The sequence below is a fragment of the Camponotus vicinus genome, unplaced genomic scaffold, assembly GCF_025532165.1.
Source record: "Camponotus vicinus isolate PSW18456_S1 unplaced genomic scaffold, iyCamVici1.0 SCAF_11, whole genome shotgun sequence".
Taxonomy (NCBI): Eukaryota; Metazoa; Arthropoda; class Insecta; order Hymenoptera; family Formicidae; genus Camponotus; species Camponotus vicinus.
This window is the reverse complement of record NW_028141947.1, coordinates 12,345,336-12,368,898: the sequence shown is the minus strand read 5'-3', so window position 1 is coordinate 12,368,898 and position 23,563 is coordinate 12,345,336. Positions and strand designations below refer to the sequence as shown.

Here is a 23,563-nt window from a genome sequence, read left to right as displayed (position 1 = left end):
ATCCTCGTCTTCTTCGTCTTTATCAGCGTTGCCTCTATTTTTATCTTTCTTCTCCTTCATCTTTAGTGATCTAACAATAAGTCAGTCGTGCTTCCACTGGCCCGCTTTCCGTCGGCGAACGACGTGTTCTGTACATCGTTTCTCGCTGATGCTCGTATCCGTAATTTTTTTTACAGCACCGCTTTACTTCCAGTAAAATTTTATTTATAGCGTATATATAAATGTAATAATATCGAAATATACAGCGTATCGACAAACCCGTTTCTCAATAAAATAAAAATTTACAAAATTAAATTTTGTTAATTTTTATTTCATTGGCGGGTTTGACAAAAGAATTTAAAACATTTTTTCAAATAAATAATATAATTTGTAATAAAAATAAAATGTATTAATTTGTTTTGAGTTTTTAGCCAACTTATATTACATAAATATTAATATTTTATATCGGTGAAAGAAACAAAAAATGTACAATCTTGCCCAATATTCTATTTTAAAAATACTTACGAATATAAATAGATAAAATTCAAATGTTAAATAAATCCGTAAATATATATTACATTGCAGCCCTTGTTTCTAAAGGACTAATATATTTCATAAATGAATCCTGCATATAATTTTCTTATTGTTTCTAAAGATATAATATATTCTATAAACATATCTTTTACATACAATCCTTGTTTTCAAAGGACCCGTTTATTCTGTAAACATATCCTGCATGTATTACACGAGTTATTTTGCATGGAAGAGCAGATATTTTATATATTTGTATAGTCAATAAAATTACTTTGCAATGATACAATGTGTTTTCTTGCTGCTTTTGAAAGAATAATACATTTTCAAAGTTTATTCTGTAAACAAATTGGAAATAATACTAACAAATTGTAAACAATAATTTCGTAAACAATATATACTGTTCTTCCTGTTTTAAAAGAAATAATCTATTCTGTGAACGAACGTACGTAAAAATATTTCTACGAATTTTGCAATCTGATATAATTTGTATTACATCAATTATTTCAAAAACAATTAATATCCATATAAAAGTATAATTATTTGATTAATTCAAAATTATTTTTTACAAATATCCCTATTGTCAATATTTCCTAAGTAAATCTTGCATACAGTCTTTGTTACTTATAAACTAACAAAATTTCTATTTTATAAATTTATATTAATATAATTTTATAAATAATTAATATAATTTTACAAATAAATCCTGAATATAGTTCTTGATGCTTACAAAAGAACAAGTGCAATATCTTATAATACGTTTGAAAATACATTTAAATACTTCATTAACGTTTTGAAGACAAATTAGAGAAACATAGAATCGATAAGAATTAAATTAGATTGCATCACTTAGAAGCGTTTTTGCTGATTTGCAAGCAGAGTTTATTTAAGAGTTCCTTCTCTTTTCCTCCTGAGTCCCTCTCCTTTCTCTCCCCTTCTTCCCTTCCTCTCCCTTCCTCTCTTTCGCCCTCTCCCCTTCTTCTTCTTCCCCTTTCTTTACTTTTCCCCTTATTTCCCCTCCCTTTTTCTCCCTCCCTCTTCTTCTCCCTCTCCTCTCTTTCCCCCATACTCACCATTTTTCTCTCATCCTCTCTCCTTCATCTTCCTTTCTCCTTTTCCATCTTTTTCTAGCTCTCACTCATTCTCTCTTTCTGTCCTTTGTTAATCTGCATGCAGGCTTCGTATACAGAAAATATTATTCCTCTAGAAGCAGTAAAAACTATAGGCAAGATTTCTTTAGAATAGACTTTGCACAATAGATTTGCAATGAAAGAATGTTTTTTTCAAAAGCAGCAAGAAAATATTGTATTATTACAAAATAAGTATATTATATGACTGCGGAAAAAAATAGAAATAATTTAAGTTAATTATTTTAAGAGAGTAATTAATTCTTATAATTACAATATATTTAATTATTTTAAGAATAATTAATTCTTATAATTAAAATATATTTTTCGATTAAAAATAACTCCGATGCAATAGAAATCAATATCTCTCAGCAGCGTTCTAACTGATCTGTATGCAAAGTTTATTTATGAAATGAATTATTCCGTTGATATAAGACTGACTGTAAACAAGATTTATTTTCAAAATAGATCGTTCTTTTATAAACAGAGGGAATACGAGAAGATACATTTACGGAAAAGGGGAATTGATTTTTTAAAAATAGTAAAAAAAACTCTCTGGAAGAAATATCGATGATTTATTGATAATTTATTTATTATTATTTATTGATTATTTATTGATAATAAATAACTACTATCGTAAGCAGTTATTTGATAATTTTATTGCAACAACGCTAATCTGTGGGTTCATTGTTGATGTTATCGTAAGTCCTTTCTCTCGACGGTGTACATAATAATAACATGTGGACGAAACAATATCGCTACGGAATTTCATGGTTTGTTAGTGAAGTGGGGATAACCTCGCTATTACGTTCACAGCATCGTGTGCTGTTAAAAGGTTTCTAGTGTATTAAGAAATCGGTCGACCCAGCTGTTACTGACATGAGATTCGATAATCTAAAGTATTCTCAGCTGGGCAGCTCGCATATACGATTTTGCAGTTGGTACTAGATATTTTATCATGTCTCTTGATATATATGATTTATTTATATATTTTATATGGAATTTATATATGGCATTTTTATTTTCGACATATGATTTATTTATATATTTTATATGGAATTATATCTATTTTCTTTTTTTAAATGTATTCCTCTTGTCTCTTATTCCGTGTATAAAAATATAAAATAAAATTATATAAAATATAGGATTTTATATCTTATTTCAGAACATATACGTATCTCTTGTCATCTTTTATTTTAAAATTTTTGAGAAATATATATATATAGAGGACGCAATTTATGTAAAAGGATATGTAAAAAGGATTTATTAGTCACTCACGTGCACACGTCGTTCGCGTGCGAATACATTTTCCATTGTTACGGCACAACATATGCTTTCTGAACGTGCGTCAATGCATTATTCACTGTATTCTTCGGTATAATTTTGCATTTTATGGCACAAATCTTTTTCCATTTTCTTTTATTGTCCCCATAAATGTTATTTTTAGTGAATTTAAGATTAGATTGCATTGTAACAATTTATTACATGCTTATTAGATTCAATATTGACGATCATTTTTTAATTGATGATTAAGCGAACTAAAAGTCAATTTTAATTATTATTAATCGATTACTTAACTAAGAGATGAAAAGTGATTTGCGAGAGACAAAAGATTGGAAATGTGTCGCACGAAATAATAGCGAATTTAACGAATTTTCCAATGGCAGGCAAATCATTGGCAACTAGAGCCTCGATTGCTATTTGCTTTTATTCTTATAAATTAATAACAGATATATGAGAGAGAGAGAGAGAGAGAGTCTCTTTACACACATATCCACACACACACACACAATAAAAAAATACCGATAAATCAATAATGTATATATTGTTAACAGTTAATAAGCTACATTATTCTATATAAGAACAAAGACTGTTAATTATTTCAAAGAGCGCATTATATTTAATATATTAATAAAGTTGAAGCATTACCTTGAAGCTTATCACGTAACTTGCACTTTCACATTTATTATTGCACGTATAAATGATGTATAAAAAAGCCAGAATCTAAAATATTTAGATTAATAAAGATTGTATTCTTTCTATATATATTCCGTTGTTATGTAACATAATATGAAGCTCATAACAGCGAGACATGTTTTAAGCACGTAACTTTCTCTCGATTCAATAACTCGTATTCTCTTACGCCATACTTAATATGCAATGCAAATGATAATCGATGATTCAGATATTTTGATTGTGTTACATTATTTTATTTAAGAGCATAAGAGAAAAACAAGCGATAAATAAAATTAAAATATAAATGACGTAACTAATAAGAATTATTACATGTCGATTTTCTTTCGATATATTGCCATTTAGGGGTATTTTTTAAAAGACCATGCATATGCGACACACACACACACACACGTTAAATTCCTCGAGTGGAACGGAGATAACTATGTCCATTGCATTGTTCTCGTTCCGTGGCTGCTGTATTCGGTGAAACGCGGTAACGCCTTCCTAACATCTGGCCGTTACTATGAAATGTCAAACATTGCCCATCGGCATAACTCACTTGCAACTATCTTGATTACGAATATATGCTTTTCTGAAATTCCATCGCGCATTCTGGTCATTAATGTCGCATCGTGATGCTCGGTTGTTGCATCGACACATGATAATTCAATGGAGTAAATATTGAAGAAATGTATGTATGTTTACACGCATTTATATGTGCTTAACATACATTCACGTTATATATTTTTTTAACATTTCTGATATGCAACTCGTACATGTATATATTTATTATATTATTTCTGTTTCTTATATAAAGTTTGTGATGCAATTTATTACATAAACACATTTTTTTTTCAGTACATTGGAATTATGTAATTTCGTTAATTATCCATCAATTATTTTTAATTTTATTTTAATGGCATATGCGTAGAGAGTAAAAATATAAAAATATTGCGCTATCTTCTTTTATTTATTTTTCCATTTTATATATATTATATAATTACATGATTATATAGTAAATATAAAAAATTAATTACGTATCAACAGTGATTATTTAAAGAAAATAATGCTAAAAATATAATATTGATAATAAGAATGTCACATACATAAAAATTTAATTGTATTTAGCAGCTACTATTGATTATTGTCGCAGTCACTGAATAATTTCAATTTCTTTCTGTTACAGAGAAACGACAATCTCGACTTGTCTTTAAACGTTCCGCAACATCATCAGACATCGTATCATCACGACAGCTACAATATGTCTGATCAAGTGAGTTAATTGTCTGTCTATTAATAGATGACAATTTTATTTATATTAAAATAATTAAATGATTATTTTTATTTTTCTATATATATATAATACAACTAACTCCAAACTGCGCGTGTATTTTCGATTCGCAATTCGTGATTCATGATTCGTAAAAATTCACAAAAATACGTCGTTTGTTAATGTGGATCCTATTCACGGTAATCATGAATCGCGTGATTCGTGATTTGTTATCATAATGAACATAGTTTGTTGTGACGTTTCAATAAACACTTGCGAAATGTTTCTAATTTCAATAAATTATAAGTGACAATGTCTTTATTTTAATTTCTTACTTCTCTCAGTATAAGCTATACAAACAACTACGAATTTTAACGTAGAGCTTAATATAGAGCTACATCCATATCTATATGAATGTACTGATCACAGTGATTCGCAGTCTTTGAGTTCGTTGAAAAGCCGCTCACGTGGTGAATCAACGGTGAATGACGAATCACGAATGCGAATTTGGCGAATTTTTTTTCTACACTATTTGCGAACTACATGAATCGCGAATCACGCATCGCGAATTGAATACACATATAATTTTTAGCGCCAGCTTAATTTTTTATTATCAATTATATATCAGTTGCATTGATTATTCAAAGAAATCACTTATATAATGCATAAAAATTAAGCAATTCGTATGAAGCTTTAATTGCAATATACAAGTGATACAAAATGAAAATTGAAATAAGTCTGTCTTATTAAGTTAGTGATCATTTTAATCAAAATAATAATAAACAGTAGGAAAGAAAGGATGTGAAACTAAGAAGTGTGTAAATCGCTGACCAAAAATGTGTACACCTACATCTAATAATGCTCGATTATTGAATTCTTTTTTATATATCTCTCTCTTTGATGTAACTTTGTAATACAAAAAAATGCCTGCAATTTTGCAGAAATGGCGAATTGCTCTAAAAAAGAGTGAGAGAATATTTTAAGAAATTTCTCTTTCTTGTTTACTAATTTCGAATAATGTCACAAAAATATTCAATTACGGGGAATATACTATTGCTACGAAGTATTTGACGTTAATATTCATCAAAACGTCCAAGCAATGTCCAATAAAGTCCACTTTTTAAAATTAAAAGTAATCAAAAAATAATACCCAAAAATAAAATGAAAACAATGCCTAGTGGTGTTTCGAGTGTATGTCCCAATGCTCTCACCAATTTATCCCTCACATAGAACAGATATTGGCTATCAATTACGAAATATCGAATTTAAATGGAACGAATATTGACAACCAATTGCGAAGTATCAAATTTAATAGCCAAATTAATCATTTTAATTTCATTAAAATAAAAATAATTCGGTATTATTTCCATCGATATTTTTCAAAATTAATTTCTTCATCATTAAGAGATTTTTTATTGAAAGCTTCTTTTTTTTGCTATTGAATTTACCTTGCGATTTTGTTTAAGTACGTCTAATTTAAACATGGAATGTCGTTAAACGATCATTTAAGAGATCCGGACTATTTCAGTTTTATTATCGGTCTATACACTTTCTGATTTCTCTTCTCATTTAAACTATTCCGACCGAAGAACTAGATTAGCATTGCAATTTAATTTAATGGCCAGTTACGCTTATCTGATGCAAAATAATCTGCTTTCATAGCGCATTTTTTTACGGTAACAAATTTAGAATAAATTAGACCTGCAGATATCGCAGATATTGATAAAAAGAATATACAGTACTGACAAAAAATATTGCATCACTCATAGAAACAGGGAAGTTATTATTTTAATGAATAAAAACATACATAAATATTATTAAATTACATTTTATTATTTTACGCTTTAATGAATTTCGAAAAATTAAAAGTTATAACGAATAATAGCAAAAATATATATTAAAATTTTGATTCTTTAAAATAATCTCTTTTTGCTTTCAATATTGCATATTCTTGGCATCCTTGATAACAGTTTTTTTTCAAGTTGTTACTGATTTTTATTTGTCATAACTAATTTTACGATATTGAAGCATAAAATAACAGTAATAAAATATAAGTTAGTCATATTTATATATATTTTTAAAGTAACGATTTCTTTGTTTCCATAAGTGATGCAATACTTTTGACTGATACTGTATCTGTATAAAAAAAATATATATGAGAATAGGATATAGATGGAGAGCTAGTGAATGCAGTCATGTTCCGAGCGAATGTAGAAACGCATTCAATCAGTCGCCTGTCGTCCAATCCAATCTAAGCGTCCGGTAATTGCCAATCTGCGATAAATAATCATCAAATTGTAATTTTGTTGTTTAGCGTTGTTTAATAAACTGTGTTTCAATTTTACGATATTAGACGTAGTAGATTGGTTGATAAGAAATTATATTCTAATATTGCCATAGAATAATTAATAACGAGAGAATTCATTATCAAATTGCATGCATTATAATTACTTAATGTTGCATTTATGAAAATGCACACACGCACCCACGTATAAAATTATTATAGCAAACTATATCGTGTATACACAAGTAAAAAAAATATGCAAATGTAATAGATCATATCTCATCTGATATTATATTTTTTAAAGGAAAATACACACACATATACATGCATACACGTTCCAAGAAAATTCCACTTATATTACATGTTATTTTTCTTGTCGTATTATTATGGAAATTACGTAGAACAATGATACTTATCGATCTAATAAGTATATTAATATCTGTGATTTGTACAACAAATTGATTGGTATTATATAAATAATGTTAATTTGTACACATTTTTAAATATTTCATATATCTGTAGACTTTTTTCATTTTTGCTCGTTCAATTGTATGTTTCATTATATTCATTAATTGCAAATAACATCTGTCATACATAGAAGTAAAAAATATGTGGATATAATCAAGACATTTGCTTTTTTTTTTCTCGGCAGTTGATTGATTGCTGTACTATTAATTTCCAAGACAATCATATAACCAAGCATATAATCTTACTCTTTCAATAATAATGATCGCGGATATTCTAATAGCCATTCGTTTTTATTTTTAAACTTATTTTTTTGATTGCTACAAGAGTCTTAATGTTTTGTCCAATATTACTTTTACTTGGAAACATTGTACGGAAAAATTTATCGCATACAATCTGTATTGAAATAATATGCAATTTATATTGAAGAGGAGGGGGAGCGTGAGTTGCATAACCAGGAAACCATCTAAATAATATTTCTTCAGGAAGAAGAACCAAGTTGTGAGAGTCGCGCACAAGTTTTAACGAGATGGCGGAACGAGTTTAGTTCACAGCGAGGAAAAGAAAAACGACGATGACAACGACGACGACGACGACGAAAGGAAGGATGATATTTCTTCGTGCTCCACGCTTCACCAATAGTCCCAAACTATCACTATCCTTCTTTATTTCTTTTCTCCCTCTAATTCTGCATTTGTTGGCGATTTTATATGCTTTACGAACTTAATATCGTTATAGTGAAAGTGGAAGCAAAGCATTAAATGTCCCATGGCATTAGACACAATGAAGTGTCGTTAAACATTTAATTAATAATAAGTTTTGTTGAAAATACGTGTGTGTATGTGTGTGTGTGTGCGCTCGATTTTCGCGATTTTGGTGTAATGATTAGGGCACTGCATACGAATTAGATCATAATGTCCACTATGAGTATCACGAGTAATAGTGTCACGAGTACGTAAACATAAAATGAATCTCGCGATAAACGATCCATGGAATAGGTTGTAATAAAACAGTTAATGGCATGTATAAATTTGATTTATGCAACGGCTGCCTCGTTCTATTGCATCACACGATCACGTGAATTACATGAGATGCAGTTATTCAAATTCTGAATCAATACTATTGAATCGTCACTTGAATACAATACTTTGATAATATGTGGATATTTAATAAAATAAATGGGCGCAGATGTGGGAAATAAAGGAAAGGGGAATAAGATGATCAAATAAGTAAAATACTAAATTGCTAATTTTTTTTTAGAAGAGAATCGAACTTATTAGAGGTTCTTGATAATAAATAATTTCTGGTAAAATTTCTTTTAGTTTGATTTCAATCTGTCAATGAAAATAGATAATATAATAAAAAATGTGTTTTGAATGTATCCGTATGTAATTTTTTGGCATTTTTTATAACGAATTATATAATCATAATAAATACTTGCATCGTTTTTATGAAATGATTATATAATACGGATGAAAAACGCATATAATATTTCTCACTTTTCTCATATAACATTTTTGAGACAAATATGATGATTATAGTGAATATTTGATTTTATTTAAATTAGTTTTAAATGCTCCTAAATAATTAACAATTATTTTTGTTTTAATGTTTTAGTAATTTTTGTTCTTTCGATATTTCTTGTTCTATTTTTTTATTTGTATGTTGAAATATTATAATATCAATATAATTTATTTATCAATTTTTCAATTTCACAGATGATAAATAAGACTTTAGTGATTCTGAAAAAAATAGATCATTATTTTTACATTAACGTAGAAATAAGGAAAATAAGGAAAAATCAATAAATCTTAAGGTTGTCATCTTACTCCCATTCCCTCTACCTACATTATAGCTATATCGACAATCGAGAGACAGGCATATTTCTTCAAAGGAAAATATTCTTCTTGATACTATTAAATTCAATTTTGAAACTTTTATTCCCTCTACCATCACGCGTATATTATGATAAATTAATTTTTCTTCTCCTTTGTGAAGGAGAATAAATTACTAAAAGGATTCTGAACGATATAATGCTATTTATCATCCTCCCCCCGTTATAGGACAGTCAAAGTTGATTCTTTGATTCAATTTTTTTTTATTATACATCGATTTCTCTTTTTTGTCGGAAAGAAAAGAAAGGTCTTTTCCTAAAACTCTTTATTTTTATCTTTCTTTCAATCGTTCTACATATAATGTTAAAATGGAAAAACTAAAAGAAAGATTATTTTATGAACAATATCTAAGGAGAGAAAATCTATGGAGTTTAACAAGCAAATTCAATATATACGTAATTTATTTGTTTTAGACGTTTCATACACCGAGTTTCGGTGACGAGGACTTTGATATACCAACCATTCATCCTCATTCACATCAGCAGCAACAACAACAACATCAACAACACGATTCCATGCAAGCATATGGCCAGCCACAGGTATATTTCGACGATTCTATAAGTGTAGAAAAAAAATCATAAAATTCAATATAAACTTGCAAACTCAATACATTCTTGTACGCGGGTACTTATTCATCAAATTAGCATACACGAACGAATTTTTTACGCGAATAGTAGACGTTACTTGCGAAATATTTGTTCGCGTACAGTCCATAAAGGTCAGTAAAAAAGATTTTTTCAAATCAAACAATTTTAAATTTTATTGGAAATGACAACTGAGATATTATCTACGAACTGTGTATAGTATATGCAGTTGTACACTAGCCTTAACAACATATAATAATATGTACGTGTATGTGCACACGCCATTGCGCGCTGGGTATGGAAAAAAAAAATGTTGAAATGATGTATCGGCCATTTAACAACTTCCGCGTTCGGGCATTATTCATGTAACGTTCAAGACATTATTTTTAGATGTACACTCATAGCCTTTTCTCTCTCTCCCTTTAATTTCAAGATGAAGAGATACAGAAGTATTCAAGCATATACAGCAGAAATTCTATAGTTTTTATCAGAGAGAAAAATTTCAAGGAAATTAATTCTCTGATTAATTCTTCTGATTCTTTTTACGGTTCTTAATGATTTTTAATTATGATATTTATATTAATGTTAATCAATAATGTTATCAAAGGAAATTTTGTATATTTTGAATAGTCGTATAATTATTGTTAATATATATTTAATTATATAATATAATAATTATATAATATTAATTATATAATTATATAAATTATATAATGTAATAATTATATAATATAATAATTTTATAATATATATTTAAAAAATTAAAGATCGAATAATAATTATTGAGTCGATCAATAAAATTTTCTTTCTAAATCATATAGTTTTTAATACTGTATGTATTATTAACGTTTTATGTATGTTAAATTATTATAGATGATGCAAGGTAATGGTATGCAACAATCACCAGATAATCTGAATCTGGATACTAGTGGATATCAGCAACAACTCTATTTACAGCAAGAACATTCGATGCAATCAATTAATGTCAGGTAAATATGATTTAAAAATCTAAACTCTTCGAGTTACCATTTATGTTAACATATTAGACCTCGATTGTGCGCAATCAGATATGTAAGAGAAAGGCAAATATGAGCCAGACAGCGCAATAGATGAAATATAATAAATTTATTTCGAGCAGATAGAGGGTTTATTTAATCACATAAATAAAACGAGAGAACAAATAATTATGTATGTTTCATTTTTGGAATCATTTGTGCAATAATACATAAAGAATCAAGAAATGTCATTAGTTAACTGAAATCGTGAAGTAGTGTTAATTCGATAGTCAACAGTACACACATTAGGTGTTGTCAATAAAGAAATATTAACAAAAGTCTCTCATGCTTCTTGAGAAAACATTCATAATCTATAAGTTTCTATGCAGAAGATATTCAAACGAATATTAATAACAACAGAAAGACACGAGAGATTACATCGTTTTTAAATATGAAGAGAATAGAACATATAGATTAAAAAATTTATAGATAAAAAATTTTATAAAATTATTACAATTCAAAAAAAAAAAGAAAAATTATATGCAATGTCTTAATTTGGAAAATTTGATGAAAATTTCCACGAATAAAAGATTGTTAAATTAGCGATATATTTTCTTGTGTGTGACACAAGACAAACATCACGCTTTATCACGACATATTTGCATAAGTCCAAATTATAGAAATTTACCTCATCGTTGTTTCGCAGCAATTTCAGCAAAGTCAATTTTGATCGTCGTACTTATAATACATCATATATTATGCACGCACAATAAGAAATATTTATCTTGATCATCTTACAGTGTAATAATATGTAAAACAGGCAAAAGGAGTCCCTCGCGTTATCACGTATCACGCGACGTAGGCGTGGCGCATAGCTATAACACGAAGTTTAAAATTCATCTCTCAAAAATGCAATTTCGAGAAGCAATATTATCATACATGAATAAATTTATCGATAAACATTCTTTGTTTTTTGTCTAATACAAATTTTAAAATTTAAAATAATGAAATAAAATAAAAATAATGAAGAACGTGAAAATAATAACGAAGGATATTGAAAAATATGATATTTATAATTTATAATTAAAATATATATTTTTGAGAAATCTAAATATATAGCTATGAAGTATATAAAAAGCTATAAAATAAAAGCCTTCTGTTTAAAATATTTAAAATATTTTTATTGAAATATTATTAAATATTATTAATTGTTAAAATATTTTTTCATATATCGTATGGTTTTCATGATATCTCATCAAAATAATAATATATTAAAAATTAATATGTTACAAATATGAATTTATTTCGAAGTATTATTTCATTCTCTAAACGAGAACATGTTTAAAAATACACAACAGGCTATGATTTATCGTGTATTAAGCTTACATTATGAGTAACATTTATAAGAATCTATTATTACATAGTCTTACGACTCCAATTTAGATCATCGAGATCTTTTTTTAGCGAACTGACGTATTCTAAACTGGAAGATGACAGTAGATCTTTAGATTGGAGATTTTTAAAATTTTTCATTTTATTTGGAGATATCTCTCTCGCAGTATCAAATAAGCATACTATGCTTGTCGAATCATATATTACATATATACTACATTTTATATACTGTAATCAATCTGATTAGAGAGAGGAAAAATACATTGAACAAAAACATTCGATTTATACGTGCGCTATCGTCAATGCCATGAATCAAAGCAAATATATTACCAAGAGTTATCTACGTGCAATTATCTTATGCATAACATGACGCATAGACTAATAATCAAGCTCTTATATGGTATATTGTATTATATAACGAGACGCATAAACAGACTTTATAAGCGAATGAATAGATAGTATCAACAAATAATATGGATGAAATATCATAGAAATAACTTTGATGAGAATATTATGTATGCAATGATAATTGCGTTTGTGTGTGTGTGTGTGTGTGTCTACAAATTAACAATAAAAACATAATTAACAAATTCTATAAAATATTAAAAAGATATTTTATTTCGAAATAAGGCAATAACAAATAAAGAAAACATCGAAAGTCTATCTTTTAAGGAGCTTTTTTTTACCGATAAAAATTAGAAGAAGATATAATTCGATTAGAAGAAAATATAACTCGACGATGTTTAACTGATAGGAGAGATAGTGAAAATATTAGGCATCAAATATAAGAAAGAATATAGAAGGGAAATAATATGGAATAGGTCGTAAATATTCCGTGGCTGTCATAGCCTGACTATATCTCAAAAGTTATTCAATTTGCTTTAAAATAGCGAAAATATATTCCAGCCATATACGTATCTATCTTCTTTTGCCAACGTCGCCTTTCAAACTTTGTTCTCGAATTTACGTCGCGATTTGCCGTTGTATATTCGCAAACTCAACTAACGGTCTTAAACTTTTAATTAAAATCTTAACTCTCTACATGAAGGAGTAGTCTCATTTTCTTTCTACCCGAGAATTATATTCAATGCTTACGATAGCACTTGCGGTTTATGATTATATTATGATAATCTCGAGAGATGCAACAATAACGAATAAACATATGATATATAATGAGAATCAACAATACTCGCATTAACAAATACTCTAATCTAAATTCTAAATTACAGATTCAATTTCTTACGTCACAATCATCTTTCTTTATATAGAAGAAATATTTTTAAAAGAAATATTTTTAAATTTTTTAAATTTTCCTTTTGTCCGTTTACAGCTCGGCATATGGCAACTCGCAAGATTCATACGCAACAATGAACTCTTCGCGTCAACAACAACACAATGGCCAACAATTGTTAATGCTGCAGCAACAGCAACAACAACAGCAGCAGCAGCAGCAGCAGCAGCAAGTTCAGATGCAACATATGCAATATATGCATTCCCAGCAGCAATTGCAGCAGCAACAGCAGCAACAGCAGCAGCAGCAACAACAACAACAACAACAACAACAACAACAACAACAACAACAACAAATACAATATAGAAGTCCGACTGGAGGCAGCCCGACTGCTATGCAAGTGAATAATATTACAGAGACGAATAATAATACTACAACCAGTGAAGATAGCGATGACAGCACTCCGCATTCCGGAATGGTAAGTCGAATCACGTATGATATTTACGTAGTTATTACTCGCGTAATTTGTCAAATAGGGTTTTTAAAAGCTAATACTAGTTGCTATGTACATAAAATTTTTTTTTATAACGATCTAGTTTATTGGATGCTATATATAACGAACATTTTTTTATATTATCTTTTACGAAAAAGCTGCACAAGTTAATAAATAATGAATATATAATAACATTTCCAAAGTTTTTGGTATTTTATTAAAAGAGACACGATCTCTGGAATTTTTTAAATATTTTTTTCCAGATTACGGTGATCAAACGTGAACCACCATCACCAGAAGCGGCTGATGCTGGAGCGAAAAATCAAAGGAAAACAAAAGCACAAAAGAAAAAAAAGAAAAGAGATCCTAATGAACCACAAAAGTAAGTAACAATATTATTTTTATACAATAATCAAAAATTAGCTGAACATATAATTTGAAAAATCTTATTTCAAAGATATGCGAGACTATGAGAAACTTGTGAAAATACCATTATATACACAATTTATAATTTAACATATTTTTTTCTTGGCCTTATCTTTAATAATGTATCATTGTATTATTTTATTTTATAACATATTATAATTTTATCATAATAAATCAAATAATGGAATAACTGGGAAGCTTGCGTATATGTATGTACGATTTTTCTCGCTACTGCTGCGTATAACTTGACGCAAGACACTATGTCTCAATATATACTACTACGTGTGTATATGTGCACACAAGCCTATAAATTTCAATATGGTGCCACCTCTCAACTAGAATCTTAGATAAATAGAGAAGCGGGTACGGCATCGTAATTTCTGATTGATCGTTCTTTTACCTGATTGAGGCAGCTATATTGAATTCATATCAGAGCAGCTATATGTTGTTATTCAACATTTTCAGCTGGCATTTAATGCTTATCATCACTTTTAATTGTCAGCATTCAATCACTACATTTAATAAAAAAAATATAAAAACTGCAGCAGGCGTACTAATATTTTAACTGTTATTATGTCACTCATTTTTAAATGACATATATTCTGTAAGAGTTTTATTTGTAGATGACTTTTTATCCCATTAGGAATGCCGTTATTAAATATTTATAAAAACAGCAACATTTATTAAAAGAAAAATAATAAAATATTAATGTATTATTAAAATAACATACGAGATTTATTAAAAGTATAATCAAGTAATTACATATGTTAAAACGAAATAACAAAATTATTTTTGAAATATCATTAAAATATTTTGTCAAAAAATTATAACGACAGGGCGCGATTTTACTGTATTTTAATATTTGGAATGTTTTCTTTTCTGCATTATTATAATTATAATGTGTGTGTCTTTTTTTTAATGAGAATATAATATTACGAGTGTGTATCATTATAAATGAAAATATAATATTAAAAATTATATGAATAAAAATTATAAATATAATTGGTGTTTTAGATCTTATATGTTGGTATTTATGATTTTCAGACCAGTATCAGCGTATGCCCTTTTCTTCAGAGACACTCAGGCAGTGATTAAAGGGAAACATCCAAATGCCAGCTTTGGTGAAGTATCTAAAATCGTTGCATCAATGTGGGATGCATTGGAACTTGAGCATAAAAATGTAAATATTATAATTTCAATGATCATATTTTTATATACTAACGATAATTATATCAAGTATTATTCTGTAATTATAATGAATGCTATTAATATTATTATGGATTTAACTATTTTTAATGCTATAATTACTGAGAGTAATATAAATCTTTGTATAGTATTACAAAAAGAAAACCGAAGCAGCTAAGAAAGAATATCTGAAAGCTCTCGCGGCATATAGAGCATCGTTGGTGAGCAAAGGAGCAGGTGAAAATGAACAGAAACAACAAGTACAACAACCACAACAACAAATGCAATACAGTGGGTACACGAGCTATGCCAGTAATAATGCGCCGGGAAATGTAACGTATCAGATTTATAGTCCTCAACATCAACCTTCATCGCCTCAACAACAACAACAGCAGCAGCAGCAACAAATGGCTATTAATAAAAAATCACCGCATCATTTAGCGATGCAAGGAAATCCTCAACAGCAGGTATTTTTAAATAAATACAGGATAGAATTTCCAAAAGAAATATGCATAATAAAGACAAAGAAATATGTTTTTGACAAAATTATATATTTATTTTTGTAACTATATATAACTATTTATACTTGTTTTTATAAGAAAAATGTTGCATACAAAATTTCTAGTATATAAATATTTTTATTAGTATATTATCTATCATTTCCTAAATAAAGCAATTTTGTCTGTCATTTTATTGATACATGAATTACTAACACAGAGGTCCAGCATATAGTTTTTTAATCTATCTTACATATCTACTTATTTTACTTTTGGAATCTGTTATAAAAATATTTCTACCTATTTAAAAAAAAACAAAGTTTGTCCCTACATGACGTTAAAAAATGACCTTGGTTAAAATTCATCAAAAAGATTATCAATTTTTTCCCCCTCTAAAACTTTATAAATTTTGTCTGAAATACTTTTGCCTGCCAGACTTAGTCAAAATATTCTCAATTGGATTGTTTAAAATGGAATACTCTGTATATTAATTATTTATATACATACAATACAACATATAATATATAAAATGTGAATACTCTGAAAAAGATAAACATTTTTGTTTTTTATAGGGTTTAATGGGTAATGTAATGGTACCATCACATATGACACAACAACAACAGCATATACCACAACAGATGTCACAACAGCAATATATGCAAGTTAGTATATTTTTTTATTATGATATGTATATACAAAATTAGAAACGTAAGATTCTCTTCATCTGAAAAATCAAATAATTTCAATTCTGTAATATGCTATACAATCTTTTATTTAATCTTTGCATTGGTGTTCTTTGTACTTTTATTTTTTCACTATACTTGCACTTGTAAAATTCTGTATTGACAGTGTCAAATTGGAAATAATTGTGAATTTTTTTCTCCTAATTTGTAAAGTACTTGGATTTTTATTGTGTCAAATAGTATGTTGCTTACTCTATTGAAAACAGTGTCAATCACTGTAAAACAGTGTTAATCATCTGTATAATTTGCTGAAAGCACTTGGTATAATATAGCTGTATGGTTAAACATGAAAACATTATTAAATCCTAAAACAATCTTAATGAAATAATTGTATACTTTTATAATTTTAGAATATTTTATAATATTTATAGGTATCCCAACAACAAGTACAACAAGTACAACAACAACAGCAACAACAAATAATACATATGAGTCCATCTAGAGCGGAATTTATAAAAGAGGATTTATCGATAAAATCTGACACCTTGTCGAGTTGTTCGTCACCAGTAAATGCTTCACAAGTGGCTATGACGGGACCATCACCTTGTATACATCAAGGATGTCCTAACCCTGCTATATCTAATAACGAATGGGAAGATGAATATTGCAGTAATGAATGTGTGGTCAGCCATTGCAGGTTTGCGTGAGCATTCAATTTATCTACTTTAGATTAATTTCTATATTTTATTTTAAAGAAAACACACATACACACATATAAAATAAGTAATAAAGATTTAATATATTTTGCTATGTACACTGAAACTTCATAAGAGTAAACCACGAAAAGATAATTGTATCCCTTCTATGCACTAAGCCACTCAGCAAGCTTCGCAAAGTTGCGATATCATCTCCAGCGATATAGAAAAAATATAGGCCTAATTCATTTGATATCAAATAGTAAATAACTAGTAAATTAGCATAGTTATTATCAACTCAAATGCATTACTTAAGACGAGTATTAAACAATCGATATAAATTAGACCATGCAAATCTCACGAGTAACCATCGTGTGAAACGATACTTTCTATGGTCCTGTTCCTAAATATAATAGGAGTGAGAATAGCTTCATTAAAGTATATCAGAATCCCGTACGGTCTACTCTTGTAAGATTCCAGTGTATTTTTTTATTCTCTATTTTGTTATATATTGAGATACATTCAAAATATATACGTATATTTCTGATCTATAAATTATTTGTATACTTTTATCTATAACTTTAACTTTTTCTTTAGTTTTGTTATATTTATATCTGTTTTATTATCTATTTCAGAGATGTATTTAATACATGGGTATCTTCAAATCAAAATCCTCAACAAAACTATTCTACAGTTAAATAAGTGTTTTTCAAAAGATGACAACATCAACTAAATGGCCTCACAATAGTAATGGCCCATTATTAATTTGTAAAGTAAGATATTTAAACAAAGATATAGAAATAGATATTTAACATACATGTACATATATATACATACATGTATACATGCATATATGTATGTATGTATATATGTATGTATGTATAAACAGAGTGGGCTATTTAACTTTATAATATAAATTATCTCTATTGTGCATATAGTTACTGAAAAAATTCAAAAAACTTTCATAATCCCAAAAAGAAAATATAATGTAATAGATTTTATCACTTGTATAACATGGATTGTTTTATATGCATTTTTTTTGTGTCAACATTATTTCCATTTTTTAATAAGACTATATATTTTTTTTTAAATATTATAGGATAATAATATTAAAAATATATATAGAGTTATATATCCTTTTCTAAATTTCACAAATCAATTTTTTTCATCATTCTATATATATAAAAATATTAAAATTATTAAAAAATTAATAGTTTACGAAATATTTAATAATTTATTTTTATATGTTATAAAATATGTAATACTCTGTAAAATATTTGTTTTTCAATAACTTTAAGATTTCTATACAATTAATAATAAATAAAAAATACGTAATTATATTTAAGAAAAAATGTGCAATATCTTTTTTTCATTATGTAATACCTTTTTTGATTCAACTTGCAAATGTCATACGGCACTTATATAAAAATGGAATCATGAATCGATTCTGTTTATTATTTTGTGACGAATTTAACTACTTCAATAAATTTGACAAGACTTTGCATATTTTATATCATGACATGTCAAAATAAATTATGAAATTCTAAATTACTTATATTTTGATAATTCTACCTTAATATTTTCACCTGTAAAATATTGAGAAAAGTCAATTTATATAAGACAAAATTTATATAAGACAAAGTGATGAAAAGTGATGAAAACATGATTTAAAAAATAGAAATAATAGTAGAAATATCATAAGAAAAAAATTTGCTGAATGCATTATATTTTCTCCCTAAAACTTTTGTTAAAAATTTGTTTCCGTAACTAGATCATGACAGAAGTAATTTAAATCATAAAATTAGATACCTATCCTGTGTATATAAATATATAGATATATGTTTGTATATGTATGTAAGTATATGCATACATGTATATATAAGTTGGTAAATGACAACTTTTTCAAGTGTCAAAGCTATTTGTGCAATGCAAATACAACACTATAAAAGAGGTTGATAGATCATAATATACAAATATATGGTAATAATATACAGATGTTTTGTGCCGTACATGGGTGCCAATAAGTGAATAAACAAGAAAGAAAAAAAGAGAAGGAAAAATCGAAGGAGAGTGAAAGAAAAGTAAGGAGAAATAGAGGTAGAAAAAAATATGAATATAATAAAAAAAATTGTTTTTTCTTAGAAAGAAAACTTGGAATGTATTGAAAAGCCTTATTCAGAAATTCATTATTCTGATCAACTCTGGTTCTCATTTGTAAGAAGTCTATTACAATTTGATTAAAATTATGAATTAGTGCATTTACACACACACACACACACGTGCACGCTTATGCATACATATACACACACATCCATACACACTTATTAGAAAAGTCAGTGACAACCATCATTTTTATACCTTCTTTAGATATTCCTTACTAACAACCAAGGCGTGCCAATTGTACAGACATATGTTTCTTTTCTAATATTGTACAGATGATGTCACAGTTTTCTATATAATTCATTGGTTAAATAAAAAGACAATTTTTTTAAATATAATTACCTCAGCTGTGTTTCTAAATTTTTAAAAACCATAATTATGATATAATCAACAAATAACACAGTATAAGCAAAAGAAAGCAGCATAAAAAATTTAAATAAATTTGCATTATGTTCAGTGTATGTTTTGTTTATAATATGATTGTTAATATGAGGGCAATGACCAAAGATGGAAATTTATATGGCATATTTTATATTATGTGTTATGGCCAGTAATATTTTTGTATATTTTATTTTAACACATGAAGTTTTTTGAAAAAATAAGCATATTTAATTTTTTATTAGGCACACAATTTTAATTGTTTATAATTATTATTTATTCAACTATTAACTGGTCAACAAGTTCATGCGACTTTCTGTTATGTTCTCTCAAAATTTTATAAACTTTTTTAATTATCCAATGATTAACGATATTGACCAATTTTGCAATATAACTCCAATTCATTGCATAACATATATTTTCTGAGAAAAAAGTTATAGATTCTCATATATCGTGTGTATTACATATTAGATTTTCTTTCTATGACAACGTGAGAAATTTGATTTATTTCGTATAATATATTTCGATCTCTATGTTCTCCCTTCTACAAGAAAGTTTATCATTCCGTTTTATCCAATATGGAATACAATCGACTGATAAACATGTGTAAAGCATCTATAATCATATAATAACAATCTCACAGTTGAAATATACTATAATACTATTAAAATCCATTATACACAGTTGTAGAAATTAAGTCTCAGATAGCAAAAGTAGTCATTTTAACAAATCAAGTTATATAAAAAAATAATCGTATCAAATAACATAAAAGTGACTATTTTTATTACCTGAGGTATTATGCATTTTAGGCCTATACAAATGTAAAACAAAATTTTATTACACAATTTATTTTTATATTGATATTATAAAGAGCAATCTCAATAATGCAATACAGTTTTCATATGTGACATTATACAGCAAAACATGTAATATCAGAACAGTCGAGACAACACATAAGTGCAAATTCAATATTTTTTTAAACACATATTAATGTTACGTCACGTGAAGTCATTTCTCTTTATTTTAATAGCATGCCTACTTTGTCTGGTAAAAATGTGCTGCACAGATATGATTAATTACTATTGCAATGTTTTATTACAAATCGTTTATATCAAAATAAACATACAGGAAAAAAATTGTTTTAGTTTTTAGAGATATGAAAAAAAGAGTATCTTATGTGTTGTCGGGAGAGAAAGAGACAGAATCTCCTCGAAATTTTTAAATTATTTTAACAAATATGGGAATTTGGTCAGTTGCGATAAAACAAATATAATACAAAATACATACATTTATTATTCTTGAATTTAATCATCAAAATCGAATAATTATATGTTTATTTCTGATATCAAATGCATTTGTAATGTAGGCCTTGAAATAAATCAGTATGAAAAATTTTTATGTATAAAGCAAAAGATATATTCTTCCATATTAAATTCAATGGTAATTTCGCAATTTTTTACGCGAACATATGAATGCTTATTAGATGATACATCTATTAGTAATTTGTCCGAACAAATTGATTTAATTTTTTTTTTATATCAATTAATGTTTTTAATATTTTTAGTTATTGTTTAATATCCTTGTAAATATACAAATATATATTCTATAGGTTTATAAATTACAGTGTAAAAAATAATATAGATATTGTATTATATTAATAATACATTGTGTGGTATATTAGGAAAACATATGTTTTGTGTGTGTATGTACGCGCGTGCGCGCATGTATGCATGCATGTATGCGTTTGTATGTATGTATGTATATGTAAACATATAGGATTAAAAAGATAATTACTTAATCAATAAGATAGAATATTAATTACTTAAACAGTCCTTTTAGATAATGGGATTGTAAAATATGTTTATTGCGTTACTAGCAAATAAACGTTGAGAAATATAGAAAAATCCTCAATTGTTTATGCACAAAGCGCAGAAATTTGCATAGAAATATAAACATGGTGCTTGGAATGTTTCGATTATTAAAAACTTTGGCATAATCTGCCATAGTTTCACAGAATTTATATTCTTTAAATTTTAAATAATTAGAGAGGAGGGCTATTTCTTTGTCACATATGTGTGTGTGTGTGTGTGTGTGTATGTATATATATATATATATATATATATATATATATATATATATATATATATATATATATATATATATATATATTATATGTATATATAGTTTCTATGTAAATTTCTATGCAATGAGCTCAACTTTTGACATAAAAGATAACGCAACTTTTGCAATATTGATCATAATCATATAAATCTGTATCAGAAGGAGTAAATTTAGAAGATATCAAGCATATATTGTAGCCCTAGACTATACACATCAAATGCTAATATATATATATATATATATATATATATCACAGTAATTTCCAATAAATTTATGTTAAATTTTTATTGTTTTATGTACAAAAATATGATTAAACATTTTCAGTCCCAATACTATGTTTATGGAAATATTTATTGTATCCTGTCATTCTTATATCTAGAAATTTTATATATTTAATATTGCTTGTGCAAAATTTGTGAAAAAATCTATAATGTATCGTTCAACAAACATAAGCTACATAAAAAGAGCATGAACATTTAAGCAATTTTTTAATTAAATATTTATCTAAAATAAATCATAATTATTATGTAAAGATTTATTCAAAATAATTATTACTGTGGAAAACTTGTTATTTTTATTAAACAATCTCAGGAGTAACAAATAGACATTATTTGAAAAATGATATGCACTTGTTATCTCGAGGATGTATCTCGTAACAAAACGTAAGAAAAAATAAAGTTGCAAAAATTTCATAGATTTTATTTATATCCTTGATGCGTTTTATATATTTTATTATATATCTTAATTTTTCATCTTTATTTTTTTATTTTTTTTAATACTTTTACTCTCCTCTCTTATATATATGTTATACTTACTTTTTTTATTTTTATATTTTATTCATACCTTATTATTACCGTTACTGTGGTGTTCTTGGATCAAACACCTTTCCGGAAAAACAAGTTATGCCATTGCCGCTGTCGCTGCCAGTATCTTTACCGAGATTTGTTTTCAAAATTAAAATTTGAAATTTTTCTTAAGTAATTTTTATATTATATATATAAATGGCGCGTAATTCCTTATTTTTACATGCACTTGATATTTTTCACTATTTATCTTTACATTCTTTACAATATACGTTCATCATTTTATCAAAGACACGGCTTTCGAATTCTGCGACACCCAATATAAGAAATTCTGCCCACATAGAAATGGCTGCCCTTGCATCACACACATTTTACTATATGATTTTAGTGATCTAAAATAATATATACAAATT

At 27.1% G+C, this 23,563-nt stretch overlaps 1 protein-coding gene across 4 annotated transcripts in view; it reads left to right on the top strand.

The window, feature by feature from the left end:
* LOC145961888 (TOX high mobility group box family member 4) overlaps positions 1-23,037 on the top strand; it is a 75,727-nt gene extending 52,690 nt beyond the window's left edge. For 3 of the 4 annotated variants that reach the window (XM_083082432.1, XM_083082435.1, XM_083082434.1), the window contains 10 exons: positions 4,780-4,866; positions 9,921-10,046; positions 10,965-11,080; positions 13,809-14,187; positions 14,466-14,584; positions 15,673-15,808; positions 15,963-16,280; positions 16,883-16,972; positions 17,425-17,696; positions 18,324-23,037. In XM_083082432.1, coding sequence (XP_082938558.1) covers positions 4,780-4,866; positions 9,921-10,046; positions 10,965-11,080; positions 13,809-14,187; positions 14,466-14,584; positions 15,673-15,808; positions 15,963-16,280; positions 16,883-16,972; positions 17,425-17,696; positions 18,324-18,390 — 1,710 coding nt within the window. In that variant the 3' untranslated portion in view covers positions 18,391-23,037. The remainder of the gene's footprint in view (positions 1-4,779; positions 4,867-9,920; positions 10,047-10,964; positions 11,081-13,808; positions 14,188-14,465; positions 14,585-15,672; positions 15,809-15,962; positions 16,281-16,882; positions 16,973-17,424; positions 17,697-18,323) is intronic. The other variant, XM_083082433.1, reaches the window with a different exon arrangement.
* Positions 23,038-23,563: the final 526 nt, after the last annotated feature.